At 36.1% G+C, this 17,138-nt stretch overlaps 1 protein-coding gene across 2 annotated transcripts; it reads right to left on the minus strand.

Annotated features, from left to right (window-relative positions):
* Positions 1 to 989: 989 nt before the first annotated feature.
* LOC149783294 (protein toll-like) lies at positions 990 to 16,629 on the minus strand. 2 transcript variants are annotated; one of them, XM_089931532.1, is made up of 2 exons: positions 16,383 to 16,629; positions 990 to 8,352 (listed from the first exon to the last, which is right to left on the minus strand). In XM_089931532.1, exon 2 carries the CDS (start codon positions 7,852 to 7,854, stop codon positions 5,818 to 5,820), a length of 2,037 nt encoding a protein of 678 aa, XP_089787658.1. In that variant the 5' UTR covers positions 7,855 to 8,352; positions 16,383 to 16,629; the 3' UTR covers positions 990 to 5,817. The 2 variants fall into 2 exon arrangements, with proteins under 2 accessions (XP_089787658.1, XP_089787659.1); XM_089931533.1 differs by having other exon boundaries at positions 16,262 to 16,629.
* Positions 16,630 to 17,138: the final 509 nt, after the last annotated feature.

Below are 17,138 nucleotides of genomic sequence, written 5' to 3' on the forward strand. Positions count from 1 at the left end.
CTTGTAATTAGCTTAGTCCATTTAGCGTTAGGTACACTACTTCACTTGTAATTAGCTTAGTCCATTTAACGTATTTTACACTACTTTACTCGTAATTAACTTATTCCATTCAGCATTATTTACATTACTGAACATGTAATCAGATTAGTCCATTTGGCGTTATTTACACCACTTAACTTGTAATTAACTTAGTCCATTCAGCGTTATTTACACTACTTCACTTGTAATGAACTTAGTCAAAATAGCGTTATTTACATTAATTCATATGTAATTCACTTAGTCCGTTCAGCGTTATTTACGCTACTGAACTTGTAATTATCTTAGTCCATTTAGCATTATTTACCCTACTTCACTTGTAATTAACTTAGTCCATTCAGCGTTATTTACGCTACTAAACTTGTAGTTAGCTTTGTCCAATCAGCGTTATTTACACTACTGCACTTGTAATTATCTTAGTCCATTCAGCGTTATTTACACTACTTCACTCGTAATTAACTTAGTCCATTCAGCGTATTTACACTACTTCACTTGTAATTAGCTTAGTCCATTTAGCGTTAGTTGTACTACCTCACTCGAAATTAACTTATTCCATTTAGCGGTCTTTACGCTATTGCAATTGTAATTGGCTTTCTCCATTCAGCGTTACTTACAATACTACACTTGTTGTTATCTTTCTCCATTTAGAGTCATTCACGCTACTGCACTTGTTATTAGCTTATCCCATTAGGCGTGGTTTACACTAATGCGCTTGTATTTAGCTTACTCTATTAAACGTTATTTTTACTAGTGCACTTGAAAATAGCTTGCTCATTTTGGCGTTGTTTACACGCGTTCCCTAGGTGTAAATTAATTAGTATTGGGATGATAGTTCCTACCATCTACGATAATCTTAATCCGATCACTCGTTAATAACTCTGAGAGAGGGTGGGGGAAGTCATAACTCTTAAGATATGCTAAGAATTGTGGAATCCCGTAAATGAGAGAACACATTTTACACATTTCATATATTTTATTTTTCAGTATGCAATACCAAATATTTACATAGTAAATAACAAAGGTCATACCTTGCATCAATATGGTAACATATCCCTATTTCAAAAGCAAAGTTCATGTGTTGTTTGATAAAGTCCAAAAATAAATATGTCTATAGTTTGCCAAAAAAAACCACGATTCATGTTTTCTTCAGGATGGAACACATTCCATCACAAAAGACAAAGTTCATGTTTAACTTACATAATGCAGCAAATTCACATTCCAAACAACACAGTTGTTATTTCTTTTCTTTCATGGTACAGAATATTTAACTAAAATAACAAAATCCACAGACCTTAAACGAACAAACATACAACAAATATTCAACATTTTATGTCCTTTATTTTGACAAATCTCACACTGTTTTAATAGTTCGTTTTCCAACAAATCCTAATTTTTAAGAAAATAAAACAGTTCATATTTTCTTCATGGTTTAACACATTCGAATTTTAAAAAAGTTTTTACTTTTTTTTAAACTGCATGAAGAACACATTTGCATTTCTGAACAAATTGTTAAAGTTTGCTTTCATCGTTTGGCATTTTAGAAAACGAAGCTCATACAATCTGCCTTTCAACTGTCACACTCACATACAAGCGCAAGCTCTTACCATCGACGCGCCATCGGAGTGACTTAATATCTACCGTAATAGTTTTTGTAGTCTCATATCCATCTTCTTTAAATGTCCACAGATGAAAACAGTCATGTATATTTGTCCATGTGTGTAAGCGCTCTGCTCTATCTTTTTTAATCCACGGATCTTTCTGCATACGAATGTTACACGTAGATGTAGGTTTGCAGGTAACTTTAGTTTAAATGGGGTGGTTTGTACGTTATGGTGGGCTATACGTTATCTGTGTTTTTCTAAATGGATAGAGTGGTCAGAAGATGAATTGGATTTGCTTACTCAAAACGCCATGATGAACAGCAAAGAAGAGGTGCTGAATAGTGCAGGTAGGGATGATATATAGTTCATGATTGGGTCTTGGTCAGTGATAGATTACGTAATACCTATGAATATTTCTAACATTACGTTTTTCTTTGTCGTAAAAATGACTCATAATGATATATATATATATATATATATATATATATATATATATATATATATATATATATATATATATATATGTATATTGAGATAGCAGAAAGCTGTTGTAACTGGATTCAAACATTGTATCAAGGGAAATTTGTGTTGAATTAAACCAATATTATATTCTAGTTACATTGACAATAATTCAAATATTATGCACCACAGCTCTAATACATTCATCCGTGCTCCACCCCAAAAAATAAACAAAACAAAACAAACAAAAATAATGGAAAAGTCTATTTAGATGGTGCACGATATACGCAATACATCATAGGAAGAAATTAAGTATGTAGATACCCACAGTACAAAGGTGTCCATTACTGGCATTTAACTAACTTTTACGAAAACAAAATATATTCAGTTGACAAGATATCCAAACATGTTTGAGAGTCGTAGTTCGTCCTAGGCTGGCCGAGAAACAGCGCTGCCAATACTGGAAGAAAAAGGCTCGATATGCAGGGGAACCTACACCTTTGGTAGGTGGAAATTAACACTTCTCTACATGGTTAATCCCCTGTGTCTTTGATTTGTGAAAAACAAAGCGCTTATGAGGCCGCTTGATTTCTTTCCTGTTACGGCTAATCAACGATGGCCGATTCACTCTCTATTTCGGCATCACTATATCTATGTATGTATCTCTGTTTATTTTCGTATCTGTATATGTCTCTTACCCATTTATGTAGTTACGTCTGTGTCGTTATATATATGGCCTTATCTATGCGTGTCTGTATATATATGTATCTGTTTCTGTATATTTATCGCTCTCTCTCTCCCTCTCTCTCTCTCTCTTTCTCTCTCTCAATATCTATCACGATTTATTTCCGTATCTCTATATCTCCCTTACCCATTTCCATATCTAAGTCTGCATATTTTCATTTATTGCTGTATCTCTATTTCTCTTTCGATGTGTGTATATATATATATATATATATATATATATATATATATATATATATATATATATATATATATATATATATATATATATATATGTCTGTATCTTTCAGTGAGAAAGGAGTTGTTCTTGGAGCTGCATAACTGTAGAGATCCCTCCACGTCTGTTTAATCTGGAGTCATTCCTTCCATACTCTAGAAGTTACGACACCTATTATTTCATATCATCTCTCTCTCTCTCTCTCTCTCTCTCTCTCTCTCTCTCTCTCATGCAGTATTCCAGAATTTTATAATTATCCAGATTCCTGCAAGAAACACCAAGCAGTCTTAATATATTCTATTCAGCCTTTATCGCCTCTTCATCTCGCCGCTTTCTTCATACATTTCATCTCTTGGCAACCTACAATTTGGTACACTGGTGACTACATATCCTATATAAATCACAGAGGTATATGACTCTAAGATGAGTTTTGTTCGTAAGGGACTCTGCCCGTTACCCTTTGCAAACAGTCATTATAAAAATAAACTTCAAGCGTGACCTTTGGACACACTCCAAATTGATCTCCTAGAGATCAAAGTCTATATACTACTTGTGTTTGAGGAGGAAGACAATTGGGTTGGACAACGCCCGCAATGTAAGCGATAAAAAAGCTTGATTACGTTAAAGTTGCTCTGTTCTGCTTTTGTTGTTTTGTTTCATGCCAAAGAATGTAACTGAACCTGATAATGTTTAGCAATTCGTTCGATGTACGAATAAGATTAATGCACGGGTACACGATTATATAAAATAAATACAGTTTGAATAACACCAATGTAATCAAACGATGGTTACCATTCCTCCCAAACAGCGATGAAAACAATGGCACGATATAGTCACCCATCTCACAGCTCTCATGCACAATCGTGCTAATCCATTAAGCCTTGCACTCAACCCCACCCCTAAAAGACAGACAGAACAAAACCTTTTTATAAATGCATAGAGAATACAAAATAAGTTCAAATATATGCATCATACATGGAGGAAAGCACTCATTCCAGAAATCAATGTAAATTTAATGAGAACATAATTATGCTCAGTCACATGACGATTAGAGGGTAGAATTCGTCCTAAGCTGGTATGGAACCATGACTGCAATAAACAGGATCAACGGGCTCAGAACACGGGGACACATATTTGCTTGGCAATTGAATATTACAGTTCTCTAAATGATTTATCCCCTCTGTAATTTTATATTGAGAAATGTAAGATACATAAATAAATTCATATGTTTAAATTAAGGACAAAAACATTAAGAGAACTATAGCAAATACGGTACAATAAAGTCAGTTGACTTCTGAATAGGAGTAATGGTGATTCGATACCTTTTTAAAAGTTAACAGATGTTCATATCAACTGATGTGATGCGATGTGTGATGTGATTTTGATTTTTAACGTAGCTTTAACAATTTTTCAGTCACATCGCTACGATGTCTGCAATGTGGCAGTTTATAGTAATGTCTAGCATATCATGCCGCAGACATGTAGCATGATGTCCCACCCAGTCACATTATCCTGACACCAGGCCGACCAGTCCTAACACTAACCTCTTAATGCTTAAAGCCAAGCGAGGCAGCTGTTAGCACCATTTTTTAAGTCTCTGGTATGACTCGGCCGGGGTTCGAACCCACGACCTCCCGCATCCGAGGCGGACGCTCTAACCACTAGGCCACCGGAGCGGTTCCATATCAACGGAAATAGTTGGTATAGTTGAGATTGTCCCAGCCCATAATAAACATAAATACGATCGACGGTCTTATGGTGAAGAAGAATATGTAACCAGTATGGTACATACCATAGCAATGTTCAAATATGTAGCCATCATGGTACATTCGATAGCAATGTTATAATATGTAACCATCATGGTACATTCCATAGCACTGTTCAAATATGTAACCATCAAGGTGCATTCCATAGCACTGTTCAAATATGTAACCGTCATGGTACATTCCATAGCAATGTTCAAATATGTAACCATCATGATACATTCCATAGCAATGTTCAAATATGTAACCATCATGATAAATTCCATTGCAATGTTCAAATATGTAACCATCATGGTACATTCCATAGCAATGTTCAAATATGTAACCATCATGATACATTCCATAGCAATGTTCAAATATGTAACCATCATGGTACATTCCATAGCAATGTTCAAATATGTAACCATCATGATACATTCCATAGCAATGTTCAAATATGTAACCATCATGATAAATTCCATTACAATGTTCAAATATGTAACCATCATGGTGCATTCCATAGCACTGTTCAAATTATGTTATTGGATTTAGGGGGAAAGTTTTTGAAAGTATGTATTGTTGTAGTATTCTTGCAACGGCAGTGGTAATTAATATCAATTGGAAAGATCTATAAAAATTCAAACGAATCGATGGTTATACCGTTATTAGTGAAATCTAGTTGACAATGGAATAGTGTTTTCGGTAGGTGCTACAAATAGCAAAACGAAAAGGGATGGCTATCTCGGGATTCAGTGCTTATCGTATCGTAACTGGACGTTAGAGGCAGCCGAATAGAAACTACTCTTCCTTCCGAGTAGTAATGAAAATTACCAATTATAAACAAATATATTTCTAACTAAGCATCATTCTGGCACTGACCGAAGTCTATGGAATCACAACTTTGTTCCACTCCTTACTGAGGATTAGCGCCTGAAAGTAAAGAGTTGGTTGGATATATATGATGAATCTTTATACTTCAAGCACTGATTATACACGTGACGACTTAATTGCATGTTTATCAATTTTGCAGGAGAGGCGTTCTTTCGGAGATTCTGTCCTGAATTCTCGGTAGAGCTAAGATTAGGCGTGCTATGTACCTTTTCTCTGAAACTTTGATATAATTGTTCATTTTAAGGTACAATTTCAATGTCTTGGGAATGCGTTCTTCATTAAGTTTGTCATCAAGGCTTACAATTATCAGGTGCCTTTCCTTTTCTTGCAGAACTTTAAGATATGCTTGTTCAAATTCGTACCGACACCAATCACTTTCCAGGAATTTGTTCGATAAAATTATTAGCGTGGTAAAGCTAGAATCTATTCCCTTTAATATGTTATCTGTAATGGGTATCCCAGGTATGAAATTGTCTTGTGTAAAAAGTCGGAAGCCATCATTTTCAAGTTTGGGTATGAGTACGTCCTGAACATATCTCTCATCGCAGCTACTGTAGGAAATAAAGATATCGAAAGGTAGATTAGTGGCAACCTTCCTGCGAAGACACTGGAAACATCCATAGTTTGCGATCAATAAAACTGTAATAGGCTCTCGAAATAAATATACCATAAACACGAAAATAACAAAAACGCTAAGTCCGCCAAAACTGACTGCAAGAACTACAGCTAAGCTGATACCATCGCAGACAAACTCAGAATCTAAGGCATCAATGATTGGCTTGCCTTTTGGATGTCCTGATTCGCAAAGGACTTGGTCTAGATCTGGGATCTTGGCTTTATTCGTCTGAAGCCAGGCTTTCATCCACTGGGTATGACAATCACATTGAAAAGGGTTCCCATGTAAATACAAAGAGGAAAGATTTTCTAGATTTATATTTTGAATTCCTTCAGGAAGTGTCATGAGTGAATTGTTATACATCTGAATGGTGACCATGCTTTTGAAATAAGGAAGAAAGTCGTCGTGTATTGTTGAAATTGAAGAGGAAGAAACGTCTAAAATTGTGACGTTCTGAAAATATGCTCTATCGGAAAGCTCTTTAATGTTTATACTATGTACGGATAAATTGATGTACGTTCCCTCTGGAAGGACATACGGAAGTGTGTCTAGCGTGTCACTGTCACAGACTACTGTTATCAAATCAAGAGCAATTGTCCATGTGCATTTACACTGGGGTGGACACTGCTTCTCAACCGAACAATTAAAGTTATAAATCGGAACTTCAGTAATTGGTATTTCTGTTGTCCCTTGTGGGCTATCACATCGAATAGTGTAGACTGGATTTAAACTGTCCATAAATTTGAAGACATTCATGTAAACTGTGAAAGGAAATAATAAACAGTCACACACTAGAGGGTTATACAGTATATTGATTCCACCGATTCCAGTATTATACAGATCCCAGATGTATTCTACTTTGCCCAAACGAAAAAGATAGTTCGCGTCGATTGTTGTAATGTTATTCCTTTGCATATCAACACGGAACGAATTGTGTGATTTGAAGTCTGAGACTCTTATTCCTTTATGGTTGGTAAAATTTGATATATCATTTCTCGAAACGTTCACTGTGTAGTTGGAAAGCATCGGCACCCATACAAGACCAATATCGAGGTGTGTCAGATGATTGAATGAAAACTGCATATAATGCAAGGACTTTAGCTTTGAATTTATTGCATTGGCTTCTATTTCTTGAAGACCATTATTAGTTAAGTAGATTTCTTGGAGACTTGTCAAATTATCAAGGGTTCCATTGCGCAATACTGATACATTATTATAGTTCAGCACAAGAATTTGAAGCGCGCTTCTGAGTGAATTCAGTGTGTGGTTATCAATCTCAGTTATAGCATTGTGGGCCAAATCCAGATATTGTACCCTGTGTAAATAAAGAATAGATGGTGGGATTCTTGTAAGACTGCTATTGGTTACATAGACATTGATGGCATCATTATTTTTCTCAAAACAGTCCTTAATCTCGTCTTCGTTTGGTTGATTGCAGCTCAGGTACAGACGATGATTTACCCTGGTACAGTTGCAGCTTGTGCTAAAGCAGACGTTTAAAATAAGCATAAATAGACAAATGCTGCCTTGAAAATTCATGAGAGACATATTAACTATTTTTCAGAAATAAGCCACCTTTTATAACGAGAGTTTTTACATCAGCATTCATATATTGCAGTAGTATTGTATCTCACAAAATACATGTCTTTAATGGCTGTACAATCTGCATTTGCTGTTGGAGGCACAATGATTATTTATGGAGTTGCACTGGCTCTGGCATGCAACCCACTGAAATGATACATGCTGTTTAGAAATGTTAAATCGTAAACTGTTACAATATTCACACTTTATCTATTCTCCACGATAAAGTACAGTCTGACCAGGTGAATCTTGAAATGCAAGAGATAATTCCATCTAGCTATGAACACTTCAACAAAATGTTAGAACTATTTGGTTCGTTGAAAAAGATGTTCGAATATTTCCTCATGCATATGCGGTTTCATTTCTTCTTTTCATCGTGTTCGCTATACAAGGTTAGCAGGATATAACTCGTCATTCGAACCGGCAAGGAAGACGTCGCTATCTGCACTCTTTGAGTAGACGAATCTGAAAGTTTGAAAAAATTTCAACTTATTCACACATTTTTAATAGCAAATGCCCAATCTGCTCAAAAATGCCTTAAAATGTAGGCAACATGTAACGAATAAAAAAGAAACAGAAAAAGTATAATAAGACAAAGGCCTCGACCTGATGAGAAACAATACATTTTTGTATTTACAATGTTGATATAAGTCCATCGTTATTCATGGCTTCAGTGCGAAAGCGACCTTTATCCCTTGTGAGTCCGGCTTACATTTCTTCAAATGAACATTCATTTCTTCAAATCATATGGATGCAACTGATATTAAAGTAACCTTTATGGACCTTCTTACGGGTGGTGGTAGATCCACTCCACCTCAGTCAAGCTGGTCCTATGTTGCGTTAAAAGCCTAATACATTAATGGAACATGTAAAACACGATAAAAATAATTAACCTTTTGTATATGTCATTGCAGGGTAGGAACTCTATCCGGGAGTTTTAATCCCGCAAATGTTAATGGAAGACTATTATTCAACGAGAAAATGTTGCTACGGTCAAACTGAACTATATGGTTTCATTTCTTCATGATATATACATATATGTGTGTGTGTGTGTGTGTGTGTGTGTGTGTGTTTAAGTGTGTGTGTTTTGGATTTATAACGTAGTATTAACAACTTTTCATTCAGATGGCTACGATGTCTGCAGTGTGGCAGTTTATAGCGATGTATACCAGTGGGGCATCATTGCCGCAGACATAATGTCCCACCCAGTTACATTATCCTGACGTGAGGCCAACCAGTCCTAACACTTACCTCTTAATGCTAAGCGCCAAGCACGGGAGCTCTTAGTACCTATATCAGTTAATCTTTAGTATAACTCGGACGGCGGACGCTCTAACCACTAGGCCACGGGGCGGTCTATGCATATAGTGAAATATAACGCATAATCACGTATTTTATGGTACATTGAAAAACACAGAAATAGATCCAAAGTTTTGAACAATGGGGATACACACTAAAGTATATTAAATTAAACACATGAATCACGCTGTCACTGCATATATACGCAGCTTTAAGACTATTGTGTTGTGCATAGAACACACACACACATGTGTATATGTCTACATATCTATATATATATATATATATATATATATATATGTGTGTGTGTGTGTGTGTGTGTGTGTGTGTGTGTGTATAAAGAATGCAAATCATATGGCGAATAACAAGTGCACTGGCGCTCCAGCAAGGGATCAAGCGTGTCATGGATTGATTAAGATAAATGCAATAGACTGACAACAAACAATGCCAATAAAGCTAAAAGGTTTAATTCCTGTTGAAACAGGCATGTATATTTCCCAAACATAACCGTTTATCTTTCTTTGTGGTTTATCTTGTATTTTATATAAGCATGTAGGGATATATATGTGGCTGCAATGTCTGCAGTGGGGGAGGTATAATGATGCCTAGCACTGGGGCATCATGTCGCTGCTATGTCTGCAGTGGGGTAGTTATAATGATGTCTGGCAATGGGGCATTATGTCGCAGACATGGAGCATAATGATCCACCGAGTCGCATTATCCTGACACCAGGCCGACCAGTCCTAACACTAACCTCTTAATGCTGACTGCTAATCATGGCATTTGCAAGCACCAAAAGTCTTTAACATAACTCAACCGGGGTTCGAAGCCACACCATCATGCAATCGAAGCGGACCCTCTAACTATGCAACCGGAGCGGTCGTAAACGGAAACTAATTTATTATATTGTAGCAGTAACCTTAATCACACAGCTACTTATTCGCGTGACACAGTTCATTATGACATTGCCAGTCCCGTGTTACATATTTTAATTATGACATGTTCAGTCCCGTTTTACATATTTGTCCTTTTACGGTTGGGTTTGTACGAACGTAAACAGAATGCTAATAGTAAAATGGGCATTGATTCCGTAAACGTTGGTCTTCAATTCTGATAAATAATATGTCCTGCTGCGAATAGATCTCACTGCAAACTTATATCGGTAACAAACTAGATCTTCTCTTTGCAGATTATGAAAATACACCTACCACACCCTGCTTGTTATAGAACTTTTAGCAACATTTTATGTTATCCTTAGACATAATCCTATTCAATATTTGCATGGAGAGGTTAAAGAGAAATGGTCACTACTAGAACAAATAAAGTTTAGCAATTTCGTGAATTACATCCATGTTCAAGTGTGTGTGTGTGTGTGTGTGTGTGTGTGTGTGTGTGTAAATCTCATATTATATGACTTTGTGTGTAAAACAAATAATTGAATATAAAGTCTGATAAAAACCTAGTGTAAATGAAAATGTTATATTATAAGCTGGTGAAATAATCTAATCAATACAGAATGTCTTAAATGTATTTATAACATTGTGATATATAAAATATACTTTATATTGTGAATATGGTGTTAGTGGTTTGAATGCCCAATTTTATTACATAAAAGCTTTAAGACATGTCCGATATTCTATCCAATGAAAATTGAAACCATACTGAATGAACTTTCGTTCGGACGGAGTAAAACTAGATTATAAATATAATAGTTTAACAGTAAATGAGGCAGCAAAGTCAAATAGTCACCATTTGGTTGACACTATTGTGTGAAACTCGATTGAGTCAAGCCTTACATGGAATAGGTATAACAACAATATCAGACTGATTGCAGAAAAAATGCAATGCATGCTTCTTAGTTGGGACATGTGCTTTTGACTTGTGAAAATGCAACAAATCTGCATAGTTTCAGCGGACTTAGCTTTGCATTCATTAACGAAACTAGTTGGAATCTAATACCAGGTAAAAATATGACGCATATATTTATTCTGATTGAACATATGCATGTTCCATGTAAGTATGTATGTATGTATGTATGTATGTATGTATGTATGTATGTAGCAAATTGATTCGGTTTTCTGAAATTTATAATATGCCTAGAGGGCTGACGATATCGACCTGTGGTCATATGGAAAATCTCCATTTTTGTCATTTTTCTAAGTATTTGTTTTATGTAATAATGACGAATACACACAATGGTCGTTACAATCAGGCGTTCAAGGCAAAAAGAGGTCGCTGCAATCACCAGTTCGGCAGTAACTTTCAAATGTGATCAAATTTAGGTTTTTGCAGTACACACATTTCTCATGTAGAGTATCTTTTCATCAGCTTTTATCTTGAGATATCGTGTAGGAAACATACTAGTAACGTGATTAAGAAGGTGCATAATTGCAGTATGTATAAATACTTGCAGACAGTGAGGCTGTTTAATTTCTTCAGTCGTGAATGCTGTAATTATGGTATTTTAAGCTAACTAAAACTGTATCTCCTACGCAGTGTAATAAATATGGATACCCGCATCTTAACATATATTGTACACATTTGCGTTGCTGCAATAATTCCGCTCATTTGCCGACGTATCCCTGTATAGATGTACATAATATTAAAACCCAGATATATCCCTTCAAGATGATGTATGGGCTATAGGGTTATATTATCATTTAGTCACATTAGTAATTTTACGATGAAAAGATATTAAATATGTTTGACGTCAAATTTCGGACTATACTCCGTACAAGGTCATTTTAGTATATTGTAAGTCTCATTGCTGCATAGATCTAAGGTGAATTATTATATATATATATATAATATTCTTAACAATTATACATCGTAATATAAGTGTATGTGAAGGTAGGGGAGTAATGGTGTGATGAATGGATGGAGGGATGGATATATCAAGGGACTGGCGGATGGATTGATGGATTGGAGAAAAGTAATGGGATGAACTTAACAGGTCAAAAATGATTAAATTCCACATCTTCGTTTAACACTGCATCTTTTCATTCGGAAAATTCTGGGAGAGAAAGGATTGTTTTTCAGACTGACTAGGAATGTTTGCTGATTTCCCTGTCGTTGCGGCTGATTGAGACGCGGAACGAAACATAAGGTGTTAGCAGGAGGAAGCGATGAATAGGAAAACGATTATCGGGCCAGAGCTGTTCTATAATGCGATGATTTTGAATCAGATCGATATTGTGCAAAGCTAATCTTTTACTATACATTTGCGTACATCCTTACCATGTTCGCTACAAGGGATTAAAATTAATATCTACCGAGAGCCACGCAGATAAAAAAAAGATTTTCTACAATGAATGTACATCGTTGTCCGTGCATCTGCTAGTCAAAGCTGAGTTTATTCAACCTATGCAATTCTCTCATCGATGTATACAGGCAGGCGATCATGACATTGTATTTGTTTCACTGTTGACTGTTGAGGAAAAAAAAATGTTCATGACTGAAGCTTTGGTACTGTGGTATTTCATACAAAATGGTTGTGTATGTAGTGTTGACCCTTGTGGAATATGTACGGTGTATTTCTGCAATTGCGTTTTAAGGTTTATTTTGGAGGCTTACTTGGCAGAGTTGTGAAAAGAGATAACAGTGGCTCTCATATCACTCTCCATAAGATTAGGTTGTTGTGGGATTTTAACGCCATTTTTCAGTACACGACATGTTGGTTATACATGGCGGCCAGTATTAATGGTGGAGGAAGAAACCGGGAAAACCTCGGAAAGAATCACCGACCCACGAGAAGTTATTGGCAAGCTGTCTCACATACCCACATTGGCTAAATCCGAGAATCGCACCGGCGCAGACAGAGGTGAGATGGCAGTGATCCGTAACGGAGAGTGCTTAGACCACTTGGCCACTTGGGGTCCCCCAAGAGCTTAGGTGTGTGGATGTTCACAGAATAAATCATCTTACAGATCAGAATAGGCTCAGTCACGCATCAGGATGGAATGAGCTTTACGAATTCTGCATAAGTATTACGTCATAGCTCTGAAGATTGCATAAATTATGTCCGCTTTTTTAAAACTTATCTTAATTAAATATCGCTGATGTATAGATAATAACTAAATTGCGTTGTCATATTTATCTCATCGCTCACAAGAGATAATAATAATTTGGTTTCAATATTCCATTATTTTTAATTATTCTCCTTTCAAATCATCAACGTTAACAGTCCAATAAATTTCCGAAAACAAAGTGAAATACAACGTATCCATACTCTGGGTACATGCAGCGATAGTGGGTCATGATGCCGATGCGAATCAATGAATCGGTAAACCTCATCTTAATTGGTAGAATCTGCGAATGTGTGGACTGAAAAACATTTGTACTTGACTATTAAACAAAGATACCTTCAGTTGGAGTATTCCTTCCGGTTCAAGGACATGTGGTGTGAATGCACCACTATAATTATATTATAACCTTTAGATGACTTAGTAAATCCATTGCTAGCTGAAGCAAATCTGTTGTATCTCCTACATGAATGTGTTCCTCTTTTGCAAACGACAATTCCAGTGTTTTGTTTCTTTTATCGAGAGAGCCTTACAAAAATCACTGAAATATTATATTACGTATGCTGGACACAAAGTAACGAAAACCAATTAGACCCATACAACATAGACTGAGGAACTCATTCGGATTAGTGATTCTAATGTAAGTGTAAAATCCTTTGTATGAAGGGTTCTAAGTATGGGTAATTGTACAACTCACCGTATATTAAAGGAGACATACTGACTAACGTACAGAATACTGTGTATTAAGTGATATATGCATGAACATGAGTTCATATTAATGTTTAAATTCAATTATGATGAGATATTAGCGTTTATGGACTATAATTCAGTGATAATTCTGGCTTTCAAGACTTCTGTGCGAGTAATTGGTCATTTCTCCTGAAATTCATTGAATTAAGGGAAAGTGACAATGACCTTGATCTGAGTAACTTACAGCTTTCTGGGTATTCAATGACCTTGGTGGGATAACTATGGAACATTGAGGACTCATTGACCTGGATATGTCTATACTGTGTAATGTCCGTATAAAATAGAATTTAAAAGCATTTTATATTGTTCCAATGCACACGTTGCGATAATGTATCCCGTAGTTAAAATGTACACTAACGGCCTTAAGAGGAGATCTGAGATAAATAAGGATAAAGAGAAATGAGCAAAATCACAAGGTATTCAAACATTAGTAATACTGAAAATCAAACGTTTTTTCTTCACGCCACTGCCGTTTATAAGGGCTTACTCCATTAAGCATTATTTGCACTATTGGATTTGTAATCGGCTTTATTTTTATTTAGTTTTATTCACATTACTGCTTACGTAATTAACGTACTCCATTAAGCGCGATGTACACAAATGCACACTTGTAATTAGCTTACTCCATTTAACGTGATTAGCACTTCTGCAACTGTAACTGGCTTTATCCATTCAGCGTTATTTACGCTAATGAACTTGTAATTAGCTTAGTCTATTTAGCGTTATTTACACTGCATCACTTGTAATTAACTTAGTCCATTCAGCGTTATTTCCGTTACTGAATTTGTAATTAGCTTAGTCCATTCAGCGTTATTTACACTACTTTAATTGTAATCAACTTAGTCGAGTTTGCGTTATTTACACTACTTCACTAGTAAGTTCGTCCATTCAGCGTGATTTACACTACTTCACTTGTAATTAGCTTAGTCCATTTAGGGTTATTTACACTACTTCACTCGTAATTAACTTGTTCCGCTTATCGGTCTTTACGTTATTGCAATTGCAATTGGCTTTCTCCATTCAGCGTTATTTACGCTACTACACTTGTAGTTATCTTTCTCCATTTAGAGTCATTTACGCTACTCCACTTGTAATTAGCTTATCCCATTAGGCGTGGTTTCCATTAATGCGCTTGTATTTAGCTTACTCTATTAAACGTTATTTACACTAGTGTATTTGAAATTAGCTTACTCCTTTTGGCGTTATTTACACGTGTCAGAATAATATCTCCCCCCCCCCCCGGTGGCCTAGGTGGTTAGAGCGTCCGCCTCGGATATGGCAAACCGTCGGTTCCAGTCAAGGCCGAGTTATGCGCATAAAAAATGGTACTAGAGAGGTCTCCCTAGGCTTTCAGCATTAAGATAGAAACTGGGACTAACTTAATTCCTATCAATAAAAATGAATCATTTTATAATTTAATGTGACATACAACAACTTCATGTATTTGCTTGCATTCACTAACAATCCCCCACTATGACATGATGTATTTTAATAATAGACAACGTTTCATTTTCGGTAATTTTGATATTGTACCTGACTAAAAACTGAAGTATCCGAAGGTTCTCATGTGATTGTTTTTATGCATCATATAAACAAGTCTTCAGTGTGATGATATACCATTTGTCTTGAATGAACTGATAAATAGTCAGAATGTTGATTAAATAAAATTATAACTTTATTTAAACACATTTTTTAAAGACTGTTTTACATTATTCAGGTGTTTATGTCTATTATATCGTGGTAGAGCAACTTGAAACCATCGAAACCGTACACCCCCAAGTTATTACTCTTTCTGCTTCCAAAATAATAGGCTTTACGAAATTAATGCAATGTGTCTACATGCATGAACATCTCCGGTAGCCTTGCAATATGAGCATCCGTCTCGGATGCGGGAGGTCGTGGGTTCTATACCCCGACTGAGCCATACCAAAGACTTACAAAAATGGCGCTTGGCACTCGGAATTAAGAGGTTAGAGTTAGGACTGGTTGGCCTGGTGTCGGGATAATGTGACTGGGTGGGACATCATGCTACATGTCTGCAGCATGATGTCGCAGTGCTAGACATCATTGTAAACTGCCACACTGCAGACATCGTAGCGATATGGCTGAAAAATTGTTAAAGCTACGTTAAAAATCAAGATTACACACAAATGTATGCAACAGATACTTCTTATAGTCAACACCGCCAGTTGCTGAAATCTCTACGAATGCGAATGATAGTGTGCAGATCAGAGTCAAAGTTGAAATTAGCCATGTTAGATGCCTGTATTGATATTGGTTACTAAATGTATCGGAAAACTTACCATCATTCTCCAAACACTTCACAATTGTACTAGACAGAATCTCATGCAGCTGTAAAGACGGGTAATATGAGTTGAGCATTTGAATCGTGTCACGCTGACAAATCGATACGTGGATACTTACAAAATGTCCATACATCCGTTCACAAAGGAAGCGTCCTGAATTATCGGGTGATTTCTCTCCTACACATTGTACTTCTTCCAGGGGAAGCTTTGTATCTGTCAACACGCCACGTATTGTTGAAGCAAACAGCAACAGATTAATGACGCACAGTTTACCTTGCCCTAGTAAGATTTGTAATGCAAATTTGTGCTTCCAGGTTCTTTTCAGAAGGGCTCAAATGACTTCAGTTTAAATATGTATCACTCGCTCACGGGGTTCATTTCAACCTAATGAAAGTATAAATATAAAATAGCTGAAAAGAATGTAGAATTATCATTCCGATGTTCACATAGATGTCTTGAAGTTTATTCATTTGAATTTAGTAAACCGAGTCATTGAATCTATTTATTTGTATGTCCACCTTTGCTTTTCGTGGGTACGAAAATACGTAGATAAGTATCCGGGCAGATAACTACTTTATGTAGGTAATATAATCGTTTTCAAGGAGGTTGTGAAAGCTCGTGTCTGCTTGCAACATGCGCTTGCTTTGATGAATCGTTAAAATTTCATACATATGAACACCAACAAAACCCTGGCTATATAATGCCGACTGCACCAGCAACATGACTGGCACAAAATGCACAGAAACTAATGATACAACCAAAAACAGTGTTCTCTTTAAAATGCAATGTCAATTTGTTTAATATGAACCTTACCCTTGAAAAGTCATAGATTTTAATGGCATTCATATCCTCATCATACGCATCCCATCTCATG

The sequence above is a fragment of the Sinohyriopsis cumingii genome, chromosome 14 (genome assembly GCF_028554795.1).
Source record: "Sinohyriopsis cumingii isolate HCF-2022 chromosome 14, ASM2855479v2, whole genome shotgun sequence".
In the NCBI taxonomy this organism is placed as follows: Eukaryota; Metazoa; Mollusca; class Bivalvia; order Unionida; family Unionidae; genus Sinohyriopsis; species Sinohyriopsis cumingii.